We start from the raw sequence: 13,578 nt of genomic DNA on the forward strand, positions 1-13,578 counted from the left end.
CAATAGAATAGACAAAACTCTCATTGACATTGACATGCATATAAAAAGTGCATCTCTTACAATATGGTAACTATCGATATTCTTGAAATATATAATAGATAATAAATTATTGAATCACCTTGAAGCTAAAGATAATAAATTATTTAAGAACATTATAAACTAGTAGTTCTGTGAACAGTAGACCTCACGCAGTATTCTCATTCACAAGTACCTGATGTCACCTGTTTTAAATGTTAACAAACTCAGTTCACGTTTGAATTTGTATTCCATTATGATATAATTCATCCAGTTCCGTGATAAACTTTCCATTTGATGATAATTAATTTTTACAATCAAAAATATTATAATTTTTTCATCATTATTTAGTTCATTTTATTATTTTTAATCACCTATTAAATAAGTTTAATCGAATGTGAGGATATTGATACTGATGGGCACGCATTACCATTACCATATGATATTACCATGACTGCAAAACAAAATATTGAAACCAAAGACCATAAAGATGCATACCTCTTTAAGGTAGGCGCACACAAATCGTCATCGGACGGACGGCACGCATCGGACGATTAGATTTGATGCATTGTTTTCAATTGGAGTGCGAATACCTATACGATGCGGATAAGTATGCGCAATCCAATTGAAAACTATGCATAAAATCCAATCGTCCGATCCGTGCCGTCCGTCCGATGACGATCTGTGTGCACCTACCTTTAAGGTCTTTGATTGAAACTATAGACCTTATAGAAATACAGAAATAGACTGGCTTCTTCAGACATCTATGAATTCACTTGTCTTGCTCACTTGTCAGCTGATTGATTATGCATAATAATTATTCTATAGTCCGATTAATCCTATCTTCAGAGTAGATGATATACAGTAGTGATATCGGAGTATGGAGGAATTTATTGGAGGACCTTTTCCTTTCATATTATCCTTAGAATACAAAATTTCAAAAATCCTTGTGTATACATCGACACGCAATTGAAAAAGGAATATTTCTGCCAAATCTCATACAATTCTATCAACGCGTTTGGCCGTAATTGCGTTACATATAGACAGACAAAAGAAAATCCGAGTTAAAACATAGACCTCACTAGGTTCGGTCAATTATAGAAGATGAGATGTCAAGTAAAAACGCCATGTAACATGTAAAGAGTGAAGAAATTTCTTATCGATTATCTGAGGATTTGAACATAGAAGAATCTCTACATCCTTCAGATATGTTATGCTTATTGCATATGTTGGTTTTTTAAAGGAATAACAGTTAACTATGGTGCCTGCGAAAATATGGTGAGCTGGACCCCATGCTCAAACAATTTATCAGAGAGCATGGATGCTTGCACATCGTCTCTCACCTACAACTGCAAGCTCATAATGTGAAGGAGTATGGGTCTCTTTTTATTTGAACAATTCATTGTCATGAATGATAAATTGACAGGAGCTGATAAATAATTTCTGAAAAAATAATGAATTTCACCGAGTGAAATTGATGTTAAACTGTGAATGTGACAAACTTTACCAAAGACAATATTGTAGCTGTTATGATGGAGGATGGACTTGACCTGAATGGGAGGAGTTCTCCCATGATATCAGGGCTACAAACTGACTAAGGAAACATAATTTCTCACAGATAAGTGTATGTAAATTGTTCAAGATAATTTGCAATTCAAGTTTCATTAGACAATAGATTAAGGGCCGGTTTCTAGGACACTTATTAAATTTAATGGACCATAGATGAGTATGAATGGACCATATACATGAGCATGAATGGACCACATACATGAGTATCAATCGACCATTACAATGATACTCATGTACGGTCCTTAGATTCATTAATTTGAATGATCCATTAGATTTGGAAATGTTCTTGAAACCGGGCATCAACTGAATATAGGATATATAACCATAAATAGGACGTTGTGTTTCTTGTTTACAGAAGCTAAAGGTGCATGATGCACCTGGTGAGACACTATGATTGTGAATCGGGATTTAGAGTTTATAGAAGTTTTTCGTTTTGTATGCTGTCGGGTTGACCATAGAGACACAATAGCGTAAGTAGATATCCCATGGTATAGGGCGTCGCAACTTTTACTGTTATCTCAAGCCGATTACTGTCGATTATTGTCGATTTTTACTGTTTTGACCGGGTAAGAGTGTATGAGAGACAATATGAGAAACTACCAGCGTCATAAAGCTTCACGGGAAAGAACTACGAGGACTGTCAGCTTTAGATAACAGTAAAAGTTGCAACATAAACGCCCTGTACCATGGGATATCTACTTATGCTATTGTTTCTCTATGGTTTGACGGAGTGGGGTGCATTTCTAGGTAGGGGAAACCTTTTTGCCATTTTTACTTTCCTTGCCCTATTACCATAGGTGAGGAAAGTATTGCTTTCCGAAAAAAATAAGGTACCCCAATTTCTATATTTCTATACGTTTCAAGGTCCCCTGAGTCCAAAAAAGTGGTTTTTGGGTATTGGTCTGTATGTGTGTGTGTGTGTGTGTGTGTGTGTGTGTGTGTGTGTGTGTGTGTGTGTGTGTGTGTGTGTGTGTGTGTGTGTGTGTGTGTATGAGTGTATGCGCGTCTGTGTACACGATATCTCATCTCCCAATTAACGGAATAACTTGAAATTTGGAACTTAAGGTCCTTACACTGTAAGGATCCGACACGAACATTTTCGATCAAATGCAATTCAAGATGGCGGCTAAAATGGCGAAAATGTTGTCAAAAACAGGGTTTTTCGCGATTTTCTCGAAAACGGCTCCAACGATTTTGATCAAATTCATACCTAGAAAAGTCATTGATAAGCTCTATCAACTGTCACAAGTCCCAAGCCTCATATCTGTAAAAATTTCAGGAGCACTGCACCATCTATGCAAAGTTTGATTTTAGATTCCCAATTATCAGACTTCAGATACAATTTAAACAAACATTTTCAAGTGGAAAAGATTGAGCGTAAAAATCTCTACAATTAATGTTCAGTAACATTTTCACCTAAAATTGAAAATAAGCTCGAAGTTCGAGAAAATAAGATTCTTCAATTTGCAAACTGTTGGCAAGTGTTGATTCCATTAAATCATTCACTATGAAGAAATAGCAGACTTCATGTGTCTGCAGCGTTATTGTCCTGTCACCAGCTGGCTTAGATCTTTGAATAGTAGACTTGAGATGCGCGTGAACACTAGCGTCAGTTGATCAATTTTCATAACGGCAAGGAAAGTTGTATGAGTGCGTCACACCAGATTTTTGCTATTTGGAATGCGTGCGACCAAAGTTGGAGTTTTTGGGGTAGATCATTTCGGAGTTGGTGGTGGGTGAATTAATGAGATCGAGTGTGTCTTTTTATGTATCTTCAGATTTTTGTAGTTTTGTTTGCTACTAATTCCAGGGATTACGGCTTTGGACGCTAATATCCTGGGAGGAATAAGTGATGAGGAGGGATTAGTGTCCAGGTCAGGTCAGGAAGCCTGATGCACTAAAAATAACTCAACAAAAAGTTATTAATTTTCAACAAATTTCTCAAAAATTGATATTTTAAGAAACTTTTGATTTATTCAATCAACAATAAGCAGCGCTCTTAGCTTCAGGCTCTGCTTTGGAATAAATCTTTGCTTTATGAGAAGGAGAATCACTTCTTATTCTCCATACTGGCTGTCCAACGTGGGAGGATGTAGACTATCTTTACTGCAGGTGGTGTGTATCATGAGTAGACTGAAGAAGATTCTCTTTGTGAGGATCCCTGTCTTACTCTTGAACAGAAGGCAGTTTAATGGGTATGAGTCCAGTCTTGAGGAGCGTATGGTTATTCATAACCTCCTTATGAAGATTCCAGTTCAATAATGAATTATTGAAAATATGGCCTTTCGTGTGAAATTGGCAGTTTATAGTGGAGTTGTTGGTACTGAGTGCGGGATGAGAGTGTAGTTGTAGGCTATATGACTACATTTATGAATGAGGTATTGACATTGATATTTTATTTGGTGAATGTGAAGCACAAATATCTACAACCACATCCCAGAGTTTTAAAAATGCACCACATTCAGCTCTAGTGAATCCAAGACAGACTAAAAAGACACGGATTGATAAATTGATTGTAGAAAGTATTTCTTCTTTTAAATATTCTACTCAAAATTCAATTATGAATCAGCAATAGTTCCGTTTTTTAATACACTTTATACAAATTTAAAAAATGTATTTCTAACTCTAAGAAACAATGGTTTATCGTGGAAATCAAGAATAGTTTTTTTTAAATTGTTCTTTGATGAAAGAAAACACTTTAAGCTTGATATTTTTCCGAGATCGGGTTACAAGAGCAAACGTAAAACATTTCATTGACACATAATTGAATCACGATTGCGCACAGCATATTCTAACTTGAATTCTCGTTAAAAAATCTCATTTTGACTCAATTTTGGTTTGATACACTATACGATACTATTGATAAGTGTAGGTAGTAAAAGGAATTGAATTTAAAATGAATGCACTAAAATAGATTTATTCAACACTATCCATTTCCATACAAGTCGATAACGATTTTTCATTTGATGCTTCTAATTCAGGATTCGATTTTGACTTTTCAGTTTTATCCAATTGAGAAGATAGGAATTGTTTACTAAACCTTCTTAATTTGAAATTTTGTATAAATCGTATCTCACCATTCCAATCTTTCAGCATAGAAACCTGGGTGGCATTCAGGAGATCTGGGATCTCTGTAAACACAAATGGATTGAAGTAAATGCATTATTCATACTTTTCCCAAATACATGCAGTATACTTTTCCTAATATTACTCTAACTGCTTAGCAAAATTGCTCTAGATTGTAAAATATTTGATGCAGTATGCATAATATAGCATAGCCTACTCTAGATTGAAACATGAGAATCATATCATGAACGTTCCAAGAGAAAATCTCTAACTTATTCTAAACATTTAAATAAAATATATCGATGTATTTGGAGGAAGATACATGATTGATTGAGAAAATAAATATTCCAATCTGAAGTGAATAATACTATTTTCCTCAAATCAACTAGTTGAATGTTTCCACTTGCATTGTGATTGTTGGCTTTACACCTCAACACTATTACTATGAAACCGATAATTATTAAACATTTTTTGGAAACAAATAGCACAGGTCCGCAAATAATGATCAAAAAGAGATTTTTATAGATGCGATCGAACAATCCAATTTCATTTTTTTTCTGTTTTGTTTGATCAAAATTTGGAAAGGTAACAGTTTTGGGCTAGGTCTGATGTTTTGTGTATTATGGAGTCTAAAATAAATGAATAAATAAATAAGGATATAACCTGTAGAAATTGTGATTTCTGATGGGTGGATATAAAAAATGTTCAGAAAGTATAAATTGGGGAGAAGAACTTCTTGATATGAGTGAAGGGCCTTGAAAGGCAATTGTAAAAATACATCCTTCATATCCATGAAACGACCAGTAACAAACGCTTCATTATAAATAAGTAAAGTTCCAGAATTCAGCAAGTAGAAGTTTTCAGTAATGTGAAAGTAATGATGGGTCAGTAACCGAAAAATGTTTTTATACCAGTAAAGTAAAAAGTATTAAAAAGTATTTTTGGTCGAAGAAGTACTGTATTAACAATTAATCATGGCAAATGCCTAATTTTTAATTATTTGATATTATTTTGACGGTTACTGGTAAAACCACTCACGTATTCCTACTTAAATGCTCATTGAATTGTCGCTTGAAGAACAGTATTGACGATGTAAGGAAGATATATATAACACGTGAAGTAAGTAAATAAGATGAGAAATTGGATCGAAGTACCAATTCTGCATTGACAATTATTTCAGGAATGTTTCTTTACCGTTATTGACTATTCATAATACTATTATTAGCTTCCTTACCTATTCCACAAGTTTCATATTCCAATTTTTCTTGCGATTTGATCATGTTCAATGCGTCTTCTCGACTTGCATGCTGACGGCCTCTTTTACCAATCGAGTGTTTCAAAGCGATTTGCTCCAGCTCCTCATCAAATCTACTGAGGTACCTGTTTTTAACAAATATTTATTTTAAATTATAAATTTCAACTTTTGAAGAAATATTGTGGCATAACTTAATAAATTAATAGAAGATTACCAAATATTACATTAATTTTCAAAAGGAATTATTTCAGAAATTTTTCTAAAGCCTCTAATGCCTTTTTCATAAGATTAATTGATTTTATAGCATAGAATAGTAGCTACAAGTAGAATAGAATAGGAGTCAATAAAAATTAAATAAAAAAAAATTAAAAAATGTACTGCACTTAAGAATTGAGATAAAAATTAAAATAAGCAATTTGAAGACCAAAAAAAATCAACTAGAATACATTGTAATAATAGTAACAAGTAAAATTTAAATATACAGTACTTCTATTGGATAAAATTACAAAAATACAACAAAGGAGTTTCGATGCAAAGCAAGTTTATATACTAGTGAAAAATATTTGATCATGGCATAAGGAAAGTAGCGTAGTGTGAATGTGCCACACCAGATTTTTTAATAATGTTGAAATAAACTTTATTAACTAAATATTCAATCTCAATTCTGAAAATGTATTATTTCATTTTTAAATACTAGTAGTTCTGTGAACAGTAGACCTCACGCAGTTTTCTCATCCACAAGTCACCGGTTTTAAATGTTAACAAACTCAGTTCTTGTTTGAATTTGTATTCCATATGATATAATTCATCCAGTTCCGTGATAATCTTTCCTTCTGATGAAAATGAATTTTCTACAATCAAAAATATTATAATTTCTTCAGAAATTATTTAGTTCATTTGATTATTTTTAATCACAAGTTAAAATAGTTTTTTCAAAAGTGAGAATATTGATACTGATGGGCACGCATAATACCATGACTGCAAAACAAAATATTGAAACCAAAGACCTTGGACTTATTAAGATATACATTTTTATATACTTATATAAGTTACATCGTGAGAATCTACAGCAGTCAGCAGTTTCTATACAATTTCTTGGAACTCTCCTGGAACTGTTGGAGCCAGCTTTCTCACACATTGAGCGTCAGTCCTGCTTACAACATCGAAGCGAGAGGTACTCACTTTATCAAAATTCACTTGTTTAAATTGTTTTATTCCAAATTTTGTGTTATGTAGAAATAAAGATTTCTTTTTAAAAAGAAATCTTACGGAACGCATTATTTAGCTGGCGCAGTCGGTAGGACGATCGTGATTAATGAACATAATCTTCAGTTTTTAAACTGTTAACGATCGTTCATAGTACAGGGTGGCGCAAGTCACTGGACAGTTGGCTAAAAGAAAAAAATAAAATAACAGGAAGATGTAGTACAGTAGTTTTAGCCCATGATGTTGGTATTACAAAATGTTGATAATTACGCCTCGTCAAGTTGGCAATACCATGCAATGACAAACACAACAATCGATCTAGTCAGTTTTTGAAAGCGTGTTCTGTGAAATGTGTTCGAAGCTTTAGTTTCCAAATTAGTTTTTTTTTTTGTTTAACAGTTGTCACGATGTTAACGAAAGAAGAAAGAATCTTTGCTTTAAAAACATTTTATAAAAGTGGTGCTACTGCAGTTGTTAATGAATGGGGTAGACACTTTACATCAAAACCACCATCTAGACAAACAGTATACGACATAAGAGATAGATTTGAACAACATGGATCTGTTATGGATGCACCAAGATCTGGCCGCCCAACAACAGTCTCAACTGAGGAAAATGTGTTGCGGGTATGTTTAGCTGTGACCAACAGTCCACGAAAATCAACCAGACGATTAGCATCTGAGCTGGATTTATCACGAAGGTCTGTGCAAAGAATATTACACAAACAGAATTTCAAAGTTTACATTCCACGTTTGCTACATGGGTTACTTGAAGATGATCCAGATCAACGTCTTCAATTTTGTGAATTGATGCTTAACCAACAGAAACACGATCCTAACTTGTTCAATAAAATTGTGTGGTCTGATGAGGCTAATTTTAAGTTAAGCGGACAAGTTAACAGACATAACTGTACTTACTGGTATACTGACAATCAAAATCTTTTGTTAGAACAACAACTAAATCAACCTGGTGTGAGTGTCTGGGGGGCAATATCATCATTTGGCGTTCTTGGACCATATTTTTTTGAAGGAACTGTGTCAGGAGATAGATACTTGGATATGCTTCAGAATTACGTGGTACCAGGACTCATGACGTGTGCTGAAAACTTTCAAGAAATTTACTTTCAACACGATGGTGCTCCACCACATTATGCCACTAACGTTCGCGATTATTTAAACGAAACTTTCCACAGACGAGGGGCAGATATAGACATGCCTCCACGCTCACCAGATATCACGCCCATGGACATTTTCGTATGGGGTGTCGTCAAGGACTTTGTTTATCCTCGAAAGCCTCAGACAATCGACGAACTGAAGGACTACATACATGACGCATTTGAAGGTTTGGACAGTGATACCAGGCTATGCCATAGAGTATGTCACAGTGTTCCCGGAAGACTGGAAAGATGTATTAATGAAGACGGAAAACACTTTGAACATAAAAAATAATTCTAAGTATTTTTTGTAATAAAAAATAAATTCAGTCTTTGTTTATAGCAGTGTCCAGTGATTTTTGCGCCACCCTGTATAAGGACCTCGCGTTCGCGACATCCGAAAAGTGTGATGAATTATCAAGCTGCGAAACACCAACATTGTGGAGTGCAGTGGATATCAAACTTCGATATCATCATCACCAAATCTTCTTCATCGAACGTGCATCATCAACGCTGAAAGGACATCAGAAGAGATGAGCATAGCATTCGTTTTAGTGTAAGTCTTAATTTTAAGTTTTAATATTGTATGTATTTTAGTTTGGTTATTCTCGAAATATTTAAATATTTCAGAATGCCTAATCAATCAGTAGATACAGCACCCTCTGCTGCTACCCCTGTTTTGAAAAAAGAATTCCTGGATATGATACCAGAATTCCAAGTTTCATATTCCAATTTTTCTTGCGATTTGATCATGTTCAATGCGTCTTCTCGACTTGCATGCTGACGGCCTCTTTTACCAATCGAGTGTTTCAAAGCGATTTGCTCCAGCTCCTCATCAAATCTACTGAGGTACCTGTTTTTAACAAATATTTATTTTAAATTATAAATTTCAACTTTTGAAGAAATATTGTGGCATAACTTAATAAATTAATAGAAGATTACCAAATATTACATTAATTTTCAAAAGGAATTATTTCAGAAATTTTTCTAAAGCCTCTAATGCCTTTTTCATAAGATTAATTGATTTTATAGCATAGAATAGTAGCTACAAGTAGAATAGAATAGGAGTCAATAAAAATTAAATAAAAAAAATTAAAAAATGTACTGCACTTAAGAATTGAGATAAAAATTAAAATAAGCAATTTGAAGACCAAAAAAAATCAACTAGAATACATTGTAATAATAGTAACAAGTAAAATTTAAATATACAGTACTTCTATTGGATAAAATTACAAAAATACAACAAAGGAGTTTCGATGCAAAGCAAGTTTATATACTAGTGAAAAATATTTGATCATGGCATAAGGAAAGTAGCGTAGTGTGAATGTGCCACACCAGATTTTTTAATAATGTTGAAATAAACTTTATTAACTAAATATTCAATCTCAATTCTGAAAATGTATTATTTCATTTTTAAATACTAGTAGTTCTGTGAACAGTAGACCTCACGCAGTTTTCTCATCCACAAGTCACCGGTTTTAAATGTTAACAAACTCAGTTCTTGTTTGAATTTGTATTCCATATGATATAATTCATCCAGTTCCGTGATAATCTTTCCTTCTGATGAAAATGAATTTTCTACAATCAAAAATATTATAATTTCTTCAGAAATTATTTAGTTCATTTGATTATTTTTAATCACAAGTTAAAATAGTTTTTTCAAAAGTGAGAATATTGATACTGATGGGCACGCATAATACCATGACTGCAAAACAAAATATTGAAACCAAAGACCTTGGACTTATTAAGATATACATTTTTATATACTTATATAAGTTACATCGTGAGAATCTACAGCAGTCAGCAGTTTCTATACAATTTCTTGGAACTCTCCTGGAACTGTTGGAGCCAGCTTTCTCACACATTGAGCGTCAGTCCTGCTTACAACATCGAAGCGAGAGGTACTCACTTTATCAAAATTCACTTGTTTAAATTGTTTTATTCCAAATTTTGTGTTATGTAGAAATAAAGATTTCTTTTTAAAAAGAAATCTTACGGAACGCATTATTTAGCTGGCGCAGTCGGTAGGACGATCGTGATTAATGAACATAATCTTCAGTTTTTAAACTGTTAACGATCGTTCATAGTACAGGGTGGCGCAAGTCACTGGACAGTTGGCTAAAAGAAAAAAATAAAATAACAGGAAGATGTAGTACAGTAGTTTTAGCCCATGATGTTGGTATTACAAAATGTTGATAATTACGCCTCGTCAAGTTGGCAATACCATGCAATGACAAACACAACAATCGATCTAGTCAGTTTTTGAAAGCGTGTTCTGTGAAATGTGTTCGAAGCTTTAGTTTCCAAATTAGTTTTTTTTTTTTTTTTGTTTAACAGTTGTCACGATGTTAACGAAAGAAGAAAGAATCTTTGCTTTAAAAACATTTTATAAAAGTGGTGCTACTGCAGTTGTTAATGAATGGGGTAGACACTTTACATCAAAACCACCATCTAGACAAACAGTATACGACATAAGAGATAGATTTGAACAACATGGATCTGTTATGGATGCACCAAGATCTGGCCGCCCAACAACAGTCTCAACTGAGGAAAATGTGTTGCGGGTATGTTTAGCTGTGACCAACAGTCCACGAAAATCAACCAGACGATTAGCATCTGAGCTGGATTTATCACGAAGGTCTGTGCAAAGAATATTACACAAACAGAATTTCAAAGTTTACATTCCACGTTTGCTACATGGGTTACTTGAAGATGATCCAGATCAACGTCTTCAATTTTGTGAATTGATGCTTAACCAACAGAAACACGATCCTAACTTGTTCAATAAAATTGTGTGGTCTGATGAGGCTAATTTTAAGTTAAGCGGACAAGTTAACAGACATAACTGTACTTACTGGTATACTGACAATCAAAATCTTTTGTTAGAACAACAACTAAATCAACCTGGTGTGAGTGTCTGGGGGGCAATATCATCATTTGGCGTTCTTGGACCATATTTTTTTGAAGGAACTGTGTCAGGAGATAGATAATTGGATATGCTTCAGAATTACGTGGTACCAGGACTCATGACGTGTGCTGAAAACTTTCAAGAAATTTACTTTCAACACGATGGTGCTCCACCACATTATGCCACTAACGTTCGCGATTATTTAAACGAAACTTTCCACAGACGAGGGGCAGATATAGACATGCCTCCACGCTCACCAGATATCACGCCCATGGACATTTTCGTATGGGGTGTCGTCAAGGACTTTGTTTATCCTCGAAAGCCTCAGACAATCGACGAACTGAAGGACTACATACATGACGCATTTGAAGGTTTGGACAGTGATACCAGGCTATGCCATAGAGTATGTCACAGTGTTCCCGGAAGACTGGAAAGATGTATTAATGAAGACGGAAAACACTTTGAACATAAAAAATAATTCTAAGTATTTTTTGTAATAAAAAATAAATTCAGTCTTTGTTTATAGCAGTGTCCAGTGATTTTTGCGCCACCCTGTATAAGGACCTCGCGTTCGCGACATCCGAAAAGTGTGATGAATTATCAAGCTGCGAAACACCAACATTGTGGAGTGCAGTGGATATCAAACTTCGATATCATCATCACCAAATCTTCTTCATCGAACGTGCATCATCAACGCTGAAAGGACATCAGAAGAGATGAGCATAGCATTCGTTTTAGTGTAAGTCTTAATTTTAAGTTTTAATATTGTAATATTTTAGTTTGGTTATTCTCGAAATATTTAAATATTTCAGAATGCCTAATCAATCAGTAGATACAGCACCCTCTGCTGCTACCCCTGTTTTGAAAAAAGAATTCCTGGATATGATACCAGAATTCTCTGGAGAGCCATTATTATTAAACAGATTTGTATCGATTTGCGATAAAGTAGTTGCTAAGTTTTTTGTACAATCGAATCCTGATGATTTTCAAAATGAATATCTATTTTCTACTATTATTTCTAGACTCAAAGGTAAAGCTTTAGAACTCGTAACCAGTGGAAACACTTATGCTTGGCCTGAAGTGAGAAGAGTACTTCTCGACGGCTATCTTGACAAACGTGATTGCTTCACGTTGAATATTGAAATGACAGAATTGAAACAAGAAAGTAGCAAAAGCCCTTTTCATTTTCACGAGTGAATTCAAAAGATTCTCAACTTACAACTTGCATATTTCCTTACGAAGATGGCAGCAAACTCAACTATTCTAAGCAGCTTGTCCTTAGGGTATTTTTGAGAGGTCTGAATGAACCTATAGGATCACTGATGAGAACAAAAAGTCTAAGTGAAGCTTTGAGTATGATCACAAACGAAATGCAATACAAGAACAGAAATAGTAATTATAATTTCAATCCCAATAAGAGACCAATCTCACAACCATTCCAACAACTTCCTCTGACTAAACAAATCCAACACTTTCCTCAGACTAGACCAATGCAAAACTTTACCCAAAACAAGACTTATCCGAACTTCCAAAACCAATCAAAACAAAGACCAATGTTTACACATCGAAAAAGCAATCAACAATTTCGCAACTTCAGTTCAATGAACCAACAGAGACCAATGTTTCAAAGGCAATTTTTCGGTCAACAACACAGACCACAAATGCAATCGCAACCAGCTCCAATGAGTATTTCAACCAGAAACACTGAACTTGAACCCCCGAAAAAGAACCCCAGATTCAATCAACTGACAACCGAATTCGCTACAAACAATGACGAATTACTCAATACTAACGAAAACTAACTCTTGACTGACAATTTCTCAAATGAACCGTTCGATTACCCCGAAATGACTGAAAATCTTATGAACTATTTTGAAAACTTGGAATTGAATGATGATTACAATAATCAAATGACTTCCGACCAAACAGAACAAAATCATTTTTTAGGGGAAACGAGCCTCGGAACAAATTTTCAATTATGAACTTGCAATCAAAAGATAACGAACTCTCTTACTTTCTAGACCCACAAACGAACTTTCGAGTACTGATTGATCCCGGAAGTACGCAATCCTTTATAAAAAAAGTAATTACACATAAAGGTTTTAAAGATTCCTTGAAATCAACACCATTTGAAGTTACTACAGCCCATGGTAAATCAAAAGAAAAATTCAGTGCAAAAATACCATTCCTAGGAAGAAAATTTGATTTTTTCGTATTTGATTTTCATAAAGATTTCGATCTCTTGTTAGGAATGGATGCTATAAAGCAATTGAGAGTAAGATTGGATTACATTAGTAACAAACTTTACTATGGAAACAACAAACAAGTACCAATACTGTATTACAATACAACTTTGCAACACAATGAACCTTCTAAAGTCAATAAACCTCGTCAACTGTGGACTTA

General features: G+C 34.2%; 1 protein-coding gene across 1 annotated transcript in view; it reads right to left on the reverse strand.

The window, feature by feature from the left end:
* Positions 1 to 4,485: 4,485 nt before the first annotated feature.
* LOC111048613 (translation machinery-associated protein 16 homolog) overlaps positions 4,486 to 13,578 on the reverse strand; it is a 28,917-nt gene continuing 19,824 nt past the window's right edge. Inside the window, exons 4-5 of the mRNA XM_022334536.2 lie at positions 5,885 to 6,030; positions 4,486 to 4,715 (exon numbers count right to left, since the gene is read on the reverse strand). Of these exons, the coding sequence (XP_022190228.2) occupies positions 4,501 to 4,715; positions 5,885 to 6,030 (361 nt within the window). The 3' untranslated portion in view covers positions 4,486 to 4,500. The remainder of the gene's footprint in view (positions 4,716 to 5,884; positions 6,031 to 13,578) is intronic.

The sequence above is a fragment of the Nilaparvata lugens genome, chromosome 1 (assembly GCF_014356525.2).
Source record: "Nilaparvata lugens isolate BPH chromosome 1, ASM1435652v1, whole genome shotgun sequence".
NCBI classification, from domain to species: domain Eukaryota; kingdom Metazoa; phylum Arthropoda; class Insecta; order Hemiptera; family Delphacidae; genus Nilaparvata; species Nilaparvata lugens.